The sequence below is a fragment of the Lepidochelys kempii genome, chromosome 5, assembly GCF_965140285.1.
Source record: "Lepidochelys kempii isolate rLepKem1 chromosome 5, rLepKem1.hap1, whole genome shotgun sequence".
Taxonomy (NCBI): Eukaryota; Metazoa; Chordata; order Testudines; family Cheloniidae; genus Lepidochelys; species Lepidochelys kempii.
Genome location: NC_136384.1, coordinates 45,198,658 through 45,217,026, shown reverse-complemented (window position 1 = coordinate 45,217,026; position 18,369 = coordinate 45,198,658). Strand labels below are relative to the sequence as shown.

Genomic DNA, 18,369 nt, shown 5'->3' with positions numbered 1-18,369 from the left:
GTCCCTAGGTATTCAGGAGGAGTTTTTTTGGGAGAATACCCATACACTTGTGGATATTCTCCAAACCTCTGACCCTGGGAGAGTGGCCCTCCGTTAATGAGGTGCTCCTTGAGCCTATGAGGGCTCTTTGGGTTACATTGGCCTCGATACCTCTGGTGGCCAAGTGCTTGGAGAAGCACTATTTTGTGCCAGTACAAGGATTCAAAGGGTTTTATTTCCATCGGGCCCCAAACTCCCTGGTGGTCATGGCGGTGAACGACAGGGGTCAGCAGGGCAGAGTGAAGTCCTCCCTCAAGGATAGAGACTTGAAACACCTAGATCATCTTCTTGGCAGGAAGATATCCACCTAATCATCACTGCAGATGAGGATCACGAACTAACAAGCCCTGCTGGCCAAATACTGCCTTCCTCAAGTGGTCAGCTATTGCCAAATTTGAGGAGCAGTTGTCCAAGGCTTCTTGAAATGAATTTTGGGTGTTTGTTCCTGCGGGCTGCTTGGTGACAAAAACATCTTTGCAATCCACTGTGGATATGATGGACACTTTGGCCAGGACTGTGGCCTTGGCAGTTATAAGGAGGGCTTTCTGGCTCCAAAACTTGGGGATTGCACTGGGTATCCAGCTAGCTATTGAGTACTTGCTGTTCGATGGCAGGACCTTGTTTTTGGAAAAGACTGATGGAACCTTGTGTTCCTTTAAGGATTCAAGGGCTACCATCAGATCTCTGGGGGTGTATACACTCTGTGTGAGTAGAAGCCATTACAGGGCACAGCAACAGCAGCCCTATAGGCTACATCACTTCTTTGTGCAGTCCTTCCCCCTTCTCCCCACTGAGATAATGAGACTACCCCAGGAAGAGATACAGGTCTCTCAAGAGGAAGCACTCGAGCTCTGGGCCCGGTTGCACTGCCCACCTTCTTTCGGTGCCTGCTAAGCACCCATTTTGATTCACTGATCTAGAGCACTGTTCCAGTTTTTTCCCCTCCTTTGTTGTCCCCCTGTTCCTTTGGAGACAGGCTGGCTCATTTTTATGATGCCTGGATCTCAATGATGACGTCTGGTGGCTGGGTTCTAGGTACTGTCAGATTTGGCTATGCCATCCAGTTCCTCTCAATGCCTCCTCCCCACCCTTCTCCCAGTCCTCCTTCAGGACCCCTCTCAGAAGATACTGCTCTTCTAGCATTGGGAGCAATGGAGGAGGTTCCACAAGAACACCACAGTTACAGGTTCTACTCCTGTTTTTTCCTGATGTCATCGAAATCCAAGGGTGGGATGAGACCCACCCTCGAACTCTGTGGACTCAACAAATTCATCTAATATGTGAGTTCAGCATGGTCACTCTTTCTGTTATCCTCCCTACTTTGTCTAAGAGTGACTGACTGGTTCATGGCTGGTCTCCAGGCACCAGGGGTGCTCAACTCCTGCTCCGCCCCAAGCCCCCCATGCTTCATCTCCATCCTGTCTCTTCCTGCCCAGTTCCGCCCTCTCCCCTGAGTGCGCCCCATCTCCACTCTCCTCCTCCCTCCCAGTGCCTCCGGCAAGCAGCGGAACAGCTGATTCACAGTGGGTGGGCAGTGCTGAGAGGGAGCGGGAGGAATTGATCAGTGGGGCTGCCAGCGGGTGGGAGGCTGCCGGTGAGTGCTCAGCATCCACTAATTTTTTTTCCCTGGGTGCTCCAGGAGTGGAGCAGCAATGGAGTCGGCACCTATGACTGATTCACTGCTCTGGACCTTCAAGATACCTACTTCCATGTGGCCATTCTGCCAAGTCACAGGAAGTATCTTTGCTTTGTGGTAGGAGTCTGCCACTTTGAGTACACGATTCTCCCATCCGGCCTCTCTCCTGCTTCCTGCTTCACCAGATGAATGGCAGTGGTCATGGCCTACCTCAAGAGGAAGGGGATCCATATCTTCCCTACCCCGACAACTGGTTTCTGAAGGGCAGCTCTAGGGAGGAGGTTCTCACCCATGTTGAAACCACACTATGATCACTTGACTGTTTGGGACTTGTTCTAAATACCGTGATGTTGACCTTGGCCCCCACTCAGCAAATAGAGTTCATTGGGACCCTGTTAGATTCCACAAAATTGAGGGCGTTCCTGCCGACTGACCACTTCCAGGCGCCTCTCAGCAGTTCGGAACATATCTGATGAGAGCACAGGCAATGTCAGTGGCATTCCTCAATGATATTTCCATATTGGATGTTTGTAGGTTGGCCACATGGTCGCCTGTGCATACATTTATGGACCATTTTCGATCACCGCTTCTTTTGGAATGGATGCTAATGTGGGAAGAGCAGTCCTGCAGTCTTTGCTCAGGTAGACTCCCAGTCCTGCCTCTGAATGGGGGTACTGCTTGCTAGTAACACAGCTTGGAATACATGTCTACATCTGCTAGAAGAAGAAACAATGGTTATGTCAGGGTTCTCTCCCCACTCCGAACTCTAGGGTATAAATGTGGGGACCCGTATGAAAGACCCCCTAAGCTTATCTCTACCAGCTTAGGTTAAAAACTTCCCCAAGGCACAAGCCACCACCAACTGAGTTAGACAAAGATTTCGGAAAAGGACCACTTGGAGTTCCTGTTTCCCAAAAATATCCCCCCAAGCCCCTGGGGAGGCTTGAGAGTAAACAAGGTGAGCACAGACCAGACTCTTGGGTTTTTGGGACACTGAAAACCCCAATCAGATTCTTAAAAGCAGAACTTTTATTATAAAGGGGAAAAAAAGTAAAATAAACACCTCTGTAAAATCAGGATGGAAGATAATTTTACAGGGTAATAGGATTTAAAACACAGACGATTCACCTCTAGGCAAAACTTTAAAATTACAAAAAAACAGGAATAAACCTTCCTCTTAGCATAGGGAAAATTCACAAGCTAAAACAAAAGATACTGTAACGCATTTCCTTGCTATTACTTACTATTTCTATACTTTTAGATGTATCATTCAGTAGGAGCTGGATTACTTGCTTGGTCTCTCTCTTTGTCTCCGGAGACAAACAAAAACCTAAGTCTCTTGTTTACAAAAACAAAGTATCTTCTTTCTCCATTGGTCCTTCTGGTCACTTGCCAACTAGGTTAATGGAACTGATTAACCCTTTACAGGTAAAGGAGGGATTTTATGCCTTAGCTTTATGTTTATGACAGGTTACTTACTGTAACTGTGGTTCTTCAATATATAATGCAGACGTATTCCATGACCCACCCTCCGTCCCCTCTGCATCAGAGGCTTTCCCTGGACGTTTGTTGTGAGGGAACTGAGGGAAGTCAGTGTAGCACCACCTCAAAAAGCCAGGAGAGGGGCTCTAGGCATGAGGTGTGAGCACTGCCTCTGTATGGGTACTGCTAGACAAAAGTCTCCAGCTCTTGAGCACACACACACCTACCTGAAATACATGTCTGTATCACATCTTGAAGAACCACAGGCACAGTAAGTAACCCTTTCCTTCTCTCATTCTCCCCACCGTCTCCCTAATGCTACAGCTTCTCTGGCGATGTCCAGGAGCTCCCAGATCAGTTGTGGGCTGCTTTGTTCTTTTCCCCCCATGTTAAAATAAAATCTTCCAATTGTCTCATTTAGAAGCTGTTAGCACCTCTATGGTTTGGTGTATGGACTTGAAATTGGGCAGGGAGTTGACCTGGTGTTAGAAATGTGCTTTTGCCTAAGTTATGAGCCTTTGAAAAATCTTGATTTACACCTGCTGAGTGAAGACTCAGTGTGACAGCCACATGCTGTAAGGAGCCTGCCTGCACTGAGTATGCTCCTGAAGAAGGTTGCAGGGGCTGCTCCCAGCAGAATGGAGAAGCATTTGCAGGGGAGACACTCTCTCTCCTATGCTCTCATTGCTCCCCTTGCTGTTGTCCAGGCAGCGTGGAGGAAGAGGAGGAAACATCTTGACTGGAAAGCAGAGGGGTGAGAAGTGTTGGTGGCAGAAGGAATGTGCAGACGTGAGATGGTGAGAAGTAGCAGAGGGTGTGTGTGACGTTCCCCTCTGGTGTTATCTGGACTGGTGATCTGCTAGGTCACTCCAATCCTTGACTCTGGGAGCCAGCCTTACCCTGCTCTGCTGTGAGACCCCCATTCCTGGGCTGTTCACGCACAGCCTCTGGCATGTAAGCTGCTCCCAGCTACTTGAAACCGAATGACACTAGCCAATATCTCCGGTCCCAGACATAACCCTAGGAACCTCCATCTTGCAGTGTCCAGTTATGCCTGCTGGACGCTGGAAGCTTATAGGAATTTGTCAATTTAACAAAGAAATTGATATGTACGAGGCTTGTTATCCTAAGGGGAGCCTCTGACATGCTTCAAACCAAATGCATTGCTTCTGGTAGAATAAACAAACAGATATATTGACTATAAAGATAGATTTTAAGTGATTATAAGTCAAAGCATAACAAGTTGGATTTGGTCAAATGAAATAAAAGCAAAACGCATTCTAAGCTGATCTTAACACTTTCAATGCCCTTACAAACTTAGATGCTTCTCACCACGGGCTGGCTGGTTGCCCTTCAGCCAGGCTCTCCTCTTTGATCAGTGCTTCAGTCGCTTGGTGGTGATGTCTGTAGATGGAGGTGGAAGAGAGAGGAAGAGCATGGCAAACGTCTATCCCTTTTATCATGTTCTTTCTTCCCTCTTGGCTCTGCCCCTTCCCCCCCTTCAGAGTCACGTGAGCATTACCTCATCGCAGTCGCAAACTGACCAAAGGAAGGAGGTTGACTCACTCGAGAGTCCAACAGATCCTTTTGTTGCTGCCTAGGCCAGGTCCTTTGTTCCTGTGAGGCTGGGCTGGGTTTGTCCCATACATGTCCTGATGAGGTGTGATCTGCCTCTCTGCTCTTGGAGAGTTTTTGCCTGGGCTTATTTTAAGCCATGAAGACACATTTTCAGCCTCATAAGTGTATACATGGAATTATAACCTATAACTTTACTACAACATTACTGTAACAACAATTACTATAAAATCACTAGAACAACAATGCTTAGTGCATCATGAGCCTTCCGAAGACACCCGACATGACAAACTTTACATTGGATACCACACAATCATTTTATAAGGATGAATATGGGTGTGTAGGGTGTTCCCATGAGGTACAGAATATCACACTGTGGTTGGCCAGGAACCATGGGATGGGGTCAACAGATAGGAAGAAGTGACTGAAACTGGTTTTGGGGCAGGGTAGGGGTGGGTGGGAAGGGCGGTTGTAAAAGAAGCAAGGAGGCAGGAGCTGGGTTGGAATAAATAGAAGAGCTGTTGGACAAAGACAGGCTATGGGGCACACGGGCTTAATGGTCTAACCACCAGAGTACACTCTTCAGAATCTGAAATGTTGCTGATGGAACCTTAATTTGGCCTGTGTGTGTGCGCATTATGATGATCTTTTATTGTATGATCTATTTCCCCATCCCTCCTCTCCCCTGCACCCCAAACCCTTGCCTTATTCAGTGCACAGGATGAGAACCAATCAGGGTTGTGTAGTGAATGAGACTGTCTGTAGGAATCCTGCTTCATTTGTTGCAGAAGTTGGAAGGTGTGTAGTGAATGAGATGGGATTGTAGGAAGAAAGGATGGTCTACTGATTAAGGAAATTAAGTGCCACCCTGAAGAATTAGATTCTATCCTTGCTTCTGCCACAGAGTTCCTGTGTGATGTTGGGTAAGTCACTTAAACCAAACTTTTCACAGACCGTCATTAATTGAGTTCCTCATTTCATGGGTGCCCAGTGTGAGACACGTGTGACCAGATTTGCAGAAGTCCTAAGCCCTTGCAACTGGAACTGGAGTCTTACGTGGCACTTTTCCTCAGTAGATCTCAAAGTACTTTACGAAGGAATTCGGCATCGTGGGGATACCACCACCTGTTCTCACAGGGATGTTGTGGAGATAAATTCATTAAGGTTTGTGAAACACTTGGTGAGAGCATGATAGAAATGCCCAGCAGGAAACTAACAATTTTGTATTCAGCACAGGGTTTGGATGGTATATGTTAAATAAGATTGGGGGGCATGCTTTGAATCAGTAGGATAAAAAGGAATATTGATTAACTGCACATTCACTGAATGAATCAGTTGCAAAAATAGTATATGATCATGTCACTAAAGACAGAGACTGCTGCATCATAATTCATAAACACAAGGGGACAGAATTAAGTTGCATGGACAGCGTTAATTCTGGCAGTTCCTAATCTATGGGCACTTGACTTTGCAAGTTTAACTTTCTTAATGTAGTGTTTTGAATATAATTTTATATACAGTTTTATGTTCTTTCTTCTTCATCTCCATTTCCAAGATAAACAGTCCTAATCTTCTCACTTTTCATGAGAGCTCTTTCATACCCTAATCATTCTCCCCTTTCTCTGATTCCCCTTCACTTAATTCCGCAACAACACGTTTTTGAGATGGTGACCACTACTGCATACAGAGTCCATATGATGGTGCAACATTTAATTATACAGTAGAGTTATAATATCTTCTGTGTGAGTCTACACTTCCATTTGTTCATCCTAATATCTTGTTAGCTGTATCAAGTCAGGAAAGGGATCTGAGCATTATTGTGGACTGTAGTGAAGATGTGGACTCTGTGTGCTTGTAAAAAAAAACCAACCAAACAAAACAACCCAAACAAATTTAGAGCTCCATAAGGTATGAGAAGTTAAAGGGAAAAATTTGATTTATTAATGTTCAGTTCCATCTTAGCATTCAAGAAGTTAAAGCGTAAAAGCCCAAGTTCGTTTCAAAGTTTAGATAACTTATTTAGACTGGATAGGGAGTGTGTAAATACATTTTTGGAAATATCTTTGGGAGTATAGTTATGTTACAGCTGGTTCTACAGGTTTTTAATAATAGTCTTTGGAGGGAGGATGGAGCTGAAATACAGTCTCACTTGCTGATATATCAACCAAGCCAATGTCAGGTCTGAATGGTGTTCTGGTTGCAGGAATGCACTGAAGTAGCTTTGATAACTTTTGGTCCAAAACACCCCCTACATATTAAACTATATATTTTTTTCTTCAGTATACTGCCGTGTATCATAGATATACTCTGCTCCCTCAACTTGCTTTCATTCTTTCGTATTACCTTAACAGCTGTTGGCACATCTTATTTATCCTTTTCTACCCTCTAGTCCTGGGTAACTCGTGGTAATGCTGGTGGAGGGAAGATGAGCAGGACAGCAAATTCCCACTTCAGGCAGTAGTGTGGCCTGGCCAGAGTCTATTTCCTGTCACAATTTTGCCCTTATTGCATTGACTGGTTGTGCAAAGAAGCTGGAAAAGTTCAAAAACCAAGGGAAGGGAGGGGGAAGATTCCTAGCTGAGGGAGATGTATATAGTATGAGATTTCAGGAAAAAGCCACGGTTGCAGGTCCCATTTCTGAAATCATGGTGCCCATAGCACACCCACTTTCTCTTCCCTCCTCAGCACACCTTAAAAACAAAAACAAACTGTGAGGACTTTCCTGGGGAAGTAATGACATACTTTTCAGTGCAAGGGCCCTGTCTTCCTTGTTCAATCCCATCTGGCCCTAGGAGGGAATAGGAACCTGCTGTTACAGACTGACAATATCCTGAACAGACCTTATGGAATTAAATAAAGTTAAATAAAGTTAAATCTTATTGAATTAGAATTAATACCTTTTGGGGGTACTTTTGATCAAAAATGCAATTGTTTATGTGTTGTTGTGGCATTGTAGAAGATAGAAAATGCAGCTTTTTTTCCTCTGGTGTTGATTCTCACTTTGCAAGCATAGGAAAGAAGAAATAAGGTGGGGAAGGAAAAAGGGGCGTGTGTGTGTGTGTGTGTGAGAGAGAGACACAGTCTCACATTCCTGGTGGTGGTCAGGATTTAGCTGAATCTGATAGAGGTGGCAATATCATCTGGGTCCCTCTTGGCCTGCTCTGGTCAGGACATCTCTTGGGATCAGGAAGACAAAGGCCCAGCGATGTTAATCCCAAGAGACAGCGGGAGGTAGTAGCATGATGGTGAAGCTCATTTCTTCACCTTCTTTCAGTCAGCATTTGTCCCCCTTTGCTGCTGCTCTGCCAATTTCCCTTTTTCTTTTTGATGACCACAAAAGAGAGCAATGGGCATAGTAGTTCATTCTAGCATTATTTTGTCTACCAGTAGGCCTGATTTCCAACACATCAATTATGGTTTATTGACTCTCACTTTTTGTATTTGCCAGGCATGATCTTAATACAGTCCTTGAGTTATGTCAATAGGCCTTTTTGTTTGGAATAATTCAGTCTCACTTTTGCACCTTTTCCGATCAACATTTTTTGTTGATAGGTTATTGTGACATTTTATACACTTTATTTCACTTTTCACTCTTGAGCTCACAATTAGGATAAATTTGTAGGGTAATTATTTCAGTTCCACTCTACTGATACATTAGGCTGTCAGAGGCAGCAAGCTGTTTGGTGACTCACTTGAAAAAATTGATTGAGCCAGGAAGCATAGGTTCTCAATAAGTTGCAACTTCCTTAAAAGGGAAAGACACCATCAATCAAATCTGTCACTCCAGAGTGTTAACATTCAGTAATAAGTGCCTTGCTGACTTGTTTCTTCTCTGGGATTAATTCTCCAACTTTTAGAATAAAATGTTAATCTCAGACCCCTTCCAGAAAAATCAGGTTTAATGTAAAATGCCTTTTTAATATGAAAAGAGGCTATGCGAAATTGGCATGATATTACTCCATATATTCTGCTCCCAGGGTATATTCAGAATTGATGTGCAAAATTTGTTTTGCTTTTTACTCCTCATAGCACTTCAGAGCCAGAATGTTTGAGGAAGAGTAAATGTATTCCATTCTTGTACATGAACAGAATTGTTTACAAGCCCACTGAGTGCAATGGCAGCAATATAAAGGCAAACTTGTGTAAATAAAGACTTTATTTGTCCTGTAGAAACTCATAGATTCATAGATACTAAGGTCCGAAGGGACCATTATGATCATCTAGTCTGACCTCCTGCACAACGCAGGCCACAGAATCTCACCCACCCACTCATGTGAAAAACCTCACCTATGTCTGAGCTATTGAAGTCCTCAAATTGTGGTTTAAAGACTTCAAGGAGCAGAGAATCCTCCAGCAAGTTATCCATGCCCCATGCTACAGAGGAAGGCGAAAAACCTCTAGGGCCTCTTCCAATCTGCCCTGGAGGAAAATTCCTTCTTGACCCCAAATATGGCGATCAGCTAAACCCTGAGCATATGGGCAAGATTAACCAGCCAGATACTACAGAAAATTCTTTCCTGGGTAACTCAGATCCCACCCCATCTAACATCCCATCACAGGCCATTAGGCCTATTTACCATGAATATTTAAAGATCAGTTAATTACCAAAACCATGTTATCCCATCATACCATCTCCTCCATAAACTTATCAAGTTTAATCTTAAAGCCAGATAGATCTTTTGCCCCCACAGCTTCCCTTGGAAGGCTATTCCAAAACTTCACTCCTCTGACGGTTAGAAACCTTTGTCTAATTTCAAGTCTAAACTTCCTGGTGGCCAGTTTATATCCATTTGTTCTTGTGTCCACATTGGTACTGAGCTTAAATAATTCCTCTTCCTCTCTGATATTTATCTCTCTGATATATTTATAGAGAGCAATCATATCTCCTCTCAACCTTCTTTTAGTTAGGCTAAACAAGCCAAGCTCCTTGAGTCTCCTTTCATAAGACAAGTTTTCCATTCCTCGGATCATCCTAGTAGCCCTTCTCTGTACCTGTTCCAGTTTGAACTTGCTACTGGTGGAAGAGTCAGCTAGGGAGGAAGAATAGTTAATGTATAGAGTACTGGACTGCGAAATTGGATTTAATTTCTGGCTTGGCCAAAGACTTTGGGAGCTTGGCAAGTCAATTAACCTATTCTTTGTGTCAGGCATAAGGGGGGAATTGAACCCACATCCTAGAGTACTTTAATCAGTGAGCTAAAGGTTATAAGCTAGGCCTCCTCCCCCTCAAAACCCCTCCTTCAAAGCATTTTTTAAAATAGTTCTCCTTGGCTTTTGTCAAAATGCAAAAAATCTAAACAAAATTGTCTTGAAATGGGTTGAAACAGAATGTTTTGTTTCAACATTTACTAAAATGTCTTTTTTTTCCTTTTCTTCCTTTTTCTTTTTCTTTTGGTTTGGTAGACACTTTTGTGAACTCTACACACATTTTCTAACCGTTCAGGATCAACGGAAGCTGCAATTTTTGACAAATAAGTAATTTGCTGAAAAATTGTGCCTAGTTCTACCTCAGAGTACAACTTGCATTGACTTCAGACTGCAAACCTTCATTGGTTGAAGCATTTAAGCTATTTTGACTTGTCGAAGGTGGCTTTGGTTGCAACGTAGTATGGGCTATTCGTTTACTAATTTGTTGTTTTGAGTTTCTGTTCTCACAGTAAGAATGTTAGTGAGGCCCTAGACTTGTTCTTTTTCAGCATAAATGAGCATTTAAAGTTTTTTTTTTCCCCATTTAAAAAAAAATCATTTCTATTCACCCAGGTTGACTGCAACTAGCTGCCATTGACAGAATTTAATTTGTTGATGTTAATGATGGACTGATTTATTTTCAGATCTCCATAGAGAATGATTACCTAGGTCCCAGGAGAATTGAGAGCCTACAAAAAGAAGATGCAGATTGGCAGCGGAAAGCCCACATGGCTGTCCTTTCTATTCAGGATCTTACTGTTAAGTACTTCGAAATAACAGCCAAAGCACAGAAAGGTAACCATTTTCCACTGTCTTATTTTTTTCACATAAAGGTTATTTGAAATCGAAGTTGAATTTTAATAGTTCACTTTTCCCCCCTCTTTTAAAAAAAGTATCTGAGAAACTACAGGCCTCTTAGTTTGACCCTAGTTATATGCAAGGTCTTGGAACAAATTTTGAAAGAGAAAGTAGTTAAAGGCATAGATGTTAATGGTAATTGGGATAAAATGCAACATGGTTTTACAAAAGGTAGATTGTGCAAGACCAACCTGCTCTCCTTCTTTTAGAAGATAACTGATTTTTTAGACAATAGCAATGAAGTAGTTCTAATCTACCTGGATTTCACTAAGGCATTTGATAAGGTTCCACATGGGAAATTTTTTATTATATTGGAGTAGTTGGGGATTAGTATGAAAATTGAAAGGTGGATAAGAAACTGGTTAAAGGGAGACTACAATGGGCCATACTGAAAGGTGAATTGTCAGGCTGGAGGGAGGTTACTAGTGGAGTACCTCAGGGATCAGTCTTAGGACCAATCTTATTTAACATTTTTATTATGGTACTTGGCACAGAAAGTGGAAATGTGCTAATAAAATGTGCAGATGACACAAGTGGGGAGGTATTGCCAATATAGAGGAGGACTGGAATATCATACAAGAAGATCTGGATTCCCTTATAAACTGGAGTAATAGAAATGGGATAAAATTTAATAGAGCGAAGTGCAAGGTCATGCATGTAGGGACTAACAAGAAGCATTTTTGCTATAAGCTGGGTATGTATCAGTTGGGACTGACAGAGGAGGAGAAAGATCTGGGTGTATTGGTTGATCACAGGATGACTATGACCCGCCAATGTGATGCAGCTGTGGAAAAGGCTAATGCAGTCCTAGGATGCATCAGGCGAGGCATTTTCAGTAGAGACAGGGAAATGTTAGTACCACTGTGCAAGGTACTGGTGTGACCTCATCTGGAATACTGTGTGAAATTCTGGTTTAAGAAAGATGAATTCAAACTGGAACAGGTGCAGAGAAGGGCTCCAAGATTATCCCAGTAATGGAAAAACCTACCTTATGAGAGGAGACTCAAAGAGGTGGGCTTGTTTAGCTTAACCGAAAGAAGGCTGTGGGGAGATATGATTGCTCTTTATAAATACATCAGAGGGATAAATACCAGGGTATTTATTTCCAGGGTGGAAAAGGAGTTTTTTAAGTTAAGCACCAATGCAGACACAAGAACAAATGGATATAAACTGGCCATCAACAAATTTAGGCTTGAAATTGGATGAATATTTCTAACAATCAGAGGAGTGAAGTTCTGGAACAGCCTTCCAAACAGAGCAATGGGGGCAAAAAACCTAACTGACTTCAAGACTGCGCTTGATAAGTTTGTGGAGGGATGTTATGATGAGACTGCCCTCAATGGCATGTAGCTGATCTGTGACTGATAGCAACGTCACCAACGGCCAGTAATGGGACAGTAGATGGAGAGGGCTCTGAGTTACTACAGGCAAATCTTTCCCAGGTTTCTGGCTTGTAGGTGTTGTCGACATGCTCTGGGTCTAACTAATTACCATATTTGGGGTCTAATTCACTGGGTTAGATTGGCAGAGACCCTGGGGGGTTTTCATCTTCTTCCGCAGCATGGGGCATGGGTCACTTGCAGGTTTAAACTAGAATAAATGGTGGATTCTCTGTAACTTGAAGTCTTTTTAAATCATGATTGAGGATTCAGTAACTCAGCCAGAGGTTATGGGTCTATTAAAGGGTAGGTGAGGTTCTTTGGACTGCAACGTGCAGGAGGTCAGACTAGAATTGATGATCACAATGGTCCCTTCTGACCTTAAAGTCTGTGATGTTGTGCTTTTCTTTCCCTTAGAGGAAACTAGAGCTTTTTTTCCCCCCGCGTTCATCCTGTTTCTGCCTGTCCATCTCTCTCTTTAATCAGTCCTCCTTCTTGAACAACCACAATAGCAAACAAAAATGCCCCCTCAATGCAATCGTGTTTGTGCTCCTGCACAGCAGCACTTTTTGTGATTAGGCAACCCCCATGCAGACGAGAATTCCTGCAGGATATTCTTCTTTTTCAGGCAGGTGGCAACCATAATATCAATTTTGTCTCACTCTTTCATCTGACTCAGCTTTTCTTGTTCCTTTCTCTCATCAGTTAGACCTTACAGAACTGTAAGAATCTTGTAAACCTATGTTATCTTGCTACACTACTGAGAGGATACTTTACCCAGGTTCATCTGCAAAAGGTATCTGCTGGTTGGAAGTCTGGCAACTAAGGCCTTTTCTATATTAGAAAATGCACCAGTTTAACTAAATCAATTTAAAAGTTACTCTAGTTAAACCCTAAAGTAGACATGCTTAAATTGGTCTGACTCTTCCTTGTATTGATTTAGCTTAAGTCAGTATCTTACCAGTGCAAGCTACACTGATTTAAGCAAGGGTTAAACTTGTTTAACTACAGTGAATTTTTAAAGACCTCATTTAGTTAAATAAGTGCACTGTGTAGTATACACAAGACTTTAAGTCAGAAAGCATGTTAACTGATAAAGAAAAATGTTTTCCTGTGACTTACTTGCCATCAACGAAGGTGAAGTAGTTAGAATGGTCCCTTGAAAAAATGTGTTAATTACTTAACGTTAAACAATCTGTTCCACCTTGTATTTAGTTGTGACATTCTGAATAGGTTTCCCAGACCTGAAGAAGAGCTCTGTGTAAGCTCAAAAGCTTGTCTCTCTCACCAACAGAAGGTGGTCCAATAAAAGATGTTACCTCACCCACCTTGTCTCCAATATCCTGGGACTGACATTGCTACAGCACTGCATCCATCCATCCCTCTGTTGTCTCTTGGCTTATATTTAGATTGTCAGGTCTTTTGGGCAGCTCTTTTTGTTCATATTTGTACAGTGCCTGCCACAATGGGGCCCTCATCTATGATTAGGGCTCCTAGGCTCTATGGTAATTCTAAGAATAATAAAAATAAGGACAGATTTTGTTACTGAGTGAGGAAGCAAGGTGTGAGTAACCATGTTACTAGCTTACCACTCAACAGCTATCCCTTATTGAGGGTACCACTGCTTTAAACACCTGGGCCCGGTTTTAGGCCTAAATTTCTTTGAGGATCTGGGGCCTGGAGACTGATTGCTTCATCTGTGAAATCCTGAATTTCAGCCAGTTTTGCTTAGCAGAAGTGTTCAAGTAATGTCATGTAATTGCCCTGCATAGTTTAAATCAGTGAATGGTTTTCTGTCTCAGCCCAAGTAGTGGTTGATGCTCAAAATAAATGAGTCCTAATCTTGATCAGGCAAGGGACTTTTGCTATCCTGGAAGGTTCCTGAAGAAGTTCTGTTTCATCTGGTTATGACCAGGTCTTCCTGTACTCTGTATGGTTAACTTGAACCTAATTCTGTAGCAAGGAGCCTGGATTTTCCAACAGCTTCAAATTTTAAAATAAAATATTTTTGTTACGTTAAATACACAGTCTACAATATTCACTATGGTGTTCAATTTAATATTAAAGTGTAATTTTGTTGCCCCATAATTCTTAATTTTCTTAGTGTTGCAGATTTGTATTGAACACACAACTGCACTGTAGAAGTTAAGGGTAGCTGGAGGCTTTGGTAGGTAGAAAATGACATTTGGGATTCTTAGCAGTTGGGAACATATGGGAGGAGTTTAGAATTTTAGGCTAAACACATCAGCTGGATATTTCTGTTAAATCAGGGGCCTCAACCTGGAGGTCATAAATAAATATTGGGGAGTCGCAGTTATGTTGCCCCTCACTTATTGCTATTTGGGGGCAGATGGTGGTTCCTTCTGGAGATAGTTTGTACCATTGTGCTAAAATGATTAGTAGTGAAATAATATCGGCATTTAGATTGCCATTATAAGGGCTCAAAGATAACACTCAATAGGTAGGTTTCAGAGTAACAGCCGTGTTAGTCTGTATTCGCAAAAAGAAAAGGAGTACTTGTGGCACCTTAGAGACTAACCAATTTATTTGAGCATAAGCTTTCGTGAGCTACAGCTCACTTCATCGGATGCATTCAGTGGAAAATACAGTGGGGAGATTTATATACATAGAGAACATGAAACAATGAGTGTTAACATACCTTAAGTGATCACTCTCTTTACAGTGTGTATGTTAACACTCATTGTTTCATGTTCTCTATGTATATAAATCTCCCCACTGTATTTTCCACTGAATGCATCCGATGAAGTGAGCTGTAGCTCACGAAAGCTTATGCTCAAATAAATTGGTTAGTCTCTAAGGTGCCACAAGTACTCCTTTTCTTTTTACTCAATAGGTAAATGTGGAAGCTTACATTTATTTTAAAGATATTATTCAGGCTGTTTGCAGACTTGGGTCTCTATCATTCATTTGGAAAGTTTTCTTTACAACCAGTAAAGCTAAAATGTAGGGCCCTGGAAGTATCATAGAATCATAGCCCTGGTCTGCACTGGTGGTGGTGTGTGTGTGTGTGTGGGGGGGGGGGTCGATCTCAGTTACACAACTTCAGCTATGTGAATAACAGAGCTGAAGTCGATGTGCTTAGATCGACTTACTGTGGTGTCTTCACTGTGGTGAGTCTGCTGCTGCTCCCCTGTCGACTCCACCTGCGCCTCTCGCAGAGCTGGAATCGATGGGAGAGCGCTTGGGGGTCGATTTGTCGCGTTTAGACTAGATGCGATAAATCGATCCCCGCTGATTCGATCGCTGCCCACCAATTCAGCTGGGAGTGTAGACATACCCTTAGATATGTAGGATTGGAAGGGACCTTGTAGGTCATCTAGTCCGGTCCCCTGCACTGAATCAGGACAGAGAATTATTTAGATCAGAGGTTTCTAGACTTTTCTTATTTTATACCCACTTCCAGATCAACCAGCTGCTTGCGTACCCCCAGTGATGCTGTGAATATAAGAAAGGTGACCATTTGTATCACTGTTGTTACCACTGTTACACAATTTCCATAAATTTGGTACAAAGTATGGCATATAAGGCATCAATGGAAAAGTTATGATTTGCTAAGTATGATTATCTTCTTTATATGCATGTCATCTTTGTATCTGAAGTTATAAATTTTGGCTATGTACTTGTATCTTAAACATGTATTGTATTCGTGGGTGACTTTCCCAGATAGCTGTCTTGCCCTAATGTAAACCTATGTCAGAGGTTATCAAACTGCCACTTGCGAGCTGCATGTGGCTCTTTCTACAGTTAAAATGCGGCCGCCCCTCCTCCCCCTTTCTCTTCGTACCAGACTGGGGCAGGGAGCTCAGGGTTTCAGCCCCATGAGAGATGCCTTCCCGGGGTTGGGTCTTCAGCAGGAGTGGGGCAGAAGCCCCGAGCCCCAGCAGGCACCTCCCATGTGTCTGAAGCCCTAAGGCACTCCCCCCACCCTTGTCCCACCACAGGGCTGAAGCCCCAAGACCCCTGCCACAGGACAGAAGCCCCGAGCCCCAGCAGGTGCGCTTGGTTCTCAAACTTTTGAAGATTATTGTGTGTGGCTCGGAGGGTCAGTAAGTTTGGCCACCCCTGGGCTATGTATTGATGGCCCATTAAGATCACTCCACTCTCTCATATGGCCCATTGAAGAAACTCATCCCGCTCAGCAGGTCTTCTTGTGGATGCCTCAGACAGTGAGGAGCCAATGGCCACCCCTTGTGATTCAGCAAAACATATACGGACATGTGATATGTTCATGTGACCCCGGACTCATTCTTGGGCTAGTAACTTTCCATACACAGGCTGTGGGCTTTCTTTGGGACAGTAAATTTCCATGCACATGGCAAAGAATAGAAAAGACACATGAGACAACTCCATTTTGCTTCTTTCCTGCTCTAATTCTCTGTGCTGTGGATTTACAACTAAAAGGAGCATCTTGAACTATGGACTGAGGATCTTCCAATCTTTTGGAAGTTACCAGAGACTTTTGCAAGCCAGCAGTCTATTCCATCACTGCTACAAACCTGATATAAGGATTTTCTAATAATTTTTGTATGTATATGATCTGTTAACCATTTATAACTCTCTTCTTTTATTAATATATCTTCGATTAGTTTACTAAGGATTGGCTGACAGCATGATATTTTAGTAAGATCTGAAATACATATTGACCTGTCAATAAGTGTCTGATCCTTTGGGATTAATAAGAACCTCACATATGGTGAAATGGGTTTTCAGTAATTTCTCAATATATTAGACTTTGGCTGTCTGGATGGAAGCCAAGGGCTGGAATGCCTAAAGGGGACTGTGTATTGGCTTCTGGTTAACCAGTGTGGTACTTCGGAAGCTGTTTTATTACCAGCTTGGTGAATCTAATTATAGAATATACCACCAGCTTTGGGGATTGCCTGCTCTATTTCTTGCAGTCTTCCCTGAGTGTGGCATTCTCAGTGTGGTCCATCCCAGGTACCCTGTCGTACACACTTGCAGATCTACCAGCTGCCCATGTCCCCTACCCTTCTCCGCACTGATAGTGTGTGTTTTCTTCTTAACACTACCTGTTTTTAGCCATTTGTCCATATTTCACTGTTACGTAGAGATATAGTTATAGTGCGAAGTAGGCAACTGAAAAAAAGCCCCTGACAAAGTTCTGAGCTCAGTTAGATTGGACAGTTTCTGGGCAACTGAACACAGGCTGTTTGATTATTGGAGGTGATGGCTCTTTACATCAGCATCTCTGTATATCTGTGTTCTCATTGTAAACTACCATATTTTATATAACAAATTCCCACAGAGTTTTAAAGCTTTGTCTGGTTAGCCTATTAGGAAAATGCAGTAAATAAAATAATAAATCCACCATTACGTAATTTCTCCCACATACCCCACAGAGATGTCTGAGGGAGGAGGTGTTCCAGGAGGTTTGCATATTCTTGTTGTTTATTTTAAAGCCTTAGATTCTCTGTCAGTGGGTGGCTTTTGTGGCTGGAGTATGATGATAAACCTGGAAACTTAACATGGCGAGTGCCTCAAACAAAGTAAACAGAAATTTGAAACAAACTAGGATTCTAAAATTTTACTAAATTTCAAACTGTCTGCAGTGGTCAGGAGCAGAAGTACATTGGAGACTGACAGTTCTGGGGAGATTATGTAGTTGCAGAAATCGTGCATCATGTTTAAGCTCCTGGAAACTTATTTTCATAATAGCTATTACTATTGCAGATTACTATATTACTATTGTTGATGTGTTTATAGGAATTGTGATAGCGTTAACAAATTGTATATGAAATTTGACAGCACATCAAATTTTGTGTATTTTATCTGTATTAACGGAGCTCTGTTTTTCTTTTACAGCTGTGTATGATCGAATGCGAGCAGATCAGAAAAAGTTTGGTAAGGCAGCATGGGCGGCAGCAGTAGAACGTATGGAAAAGCTGCAGTATGCAGTTTCTAAGGAAACACTGCAGCTGATGAGAGCTAAGGAAATCTGTTTGGAGCAAAAGAAACATGCACTGAAAGAAGAGGTAATTTCTCATACAAATCTATTTAAAATTAAAAATATTGGGATTTGTTGTGAATTAATTCTGAGTTTAGTTTTCTTAAAGATTTTTATGTAAACATTTATAAGGCTATTTACAAAAAAATCTCTAATTTTTTACCATTGCAGAGGGAGATGCTGTCATCAGTCTTGTTGGGCAGATGGCAGCAAGTTGCAATGTAGAT

General features: G+C 42.4%; 1 protein-coding gene across 2 annotated transcripts in view; it reads left to right on the top strand.

The window, feature by feature from the left end:
- Positions 1 to 18,369, top strand: part of JMY (junction mediating and regulatory protein, p53 cofactor) — a 131,743-nt gene that overhangs the window by 42,082 nt on the left and 71,292 nt on the right. For both annotated transcript variants that reach the window (XM_073344135.2, XM_073344133.2), the window contains exons 3-4: positions 10,564 to 10,714; positions 18,001 to 18,170. In XM_073344135.2, coding sequence (XP_073200236.1) covers positions 10,564 to 10,714; positions 18,001 to 18,170 — 321 coding nt within the window. The remainder of the gene's footprint in view (positions 1 to 10,563; positions 10,715 to 18,000; positions 18,171 to 18,369) is intronic.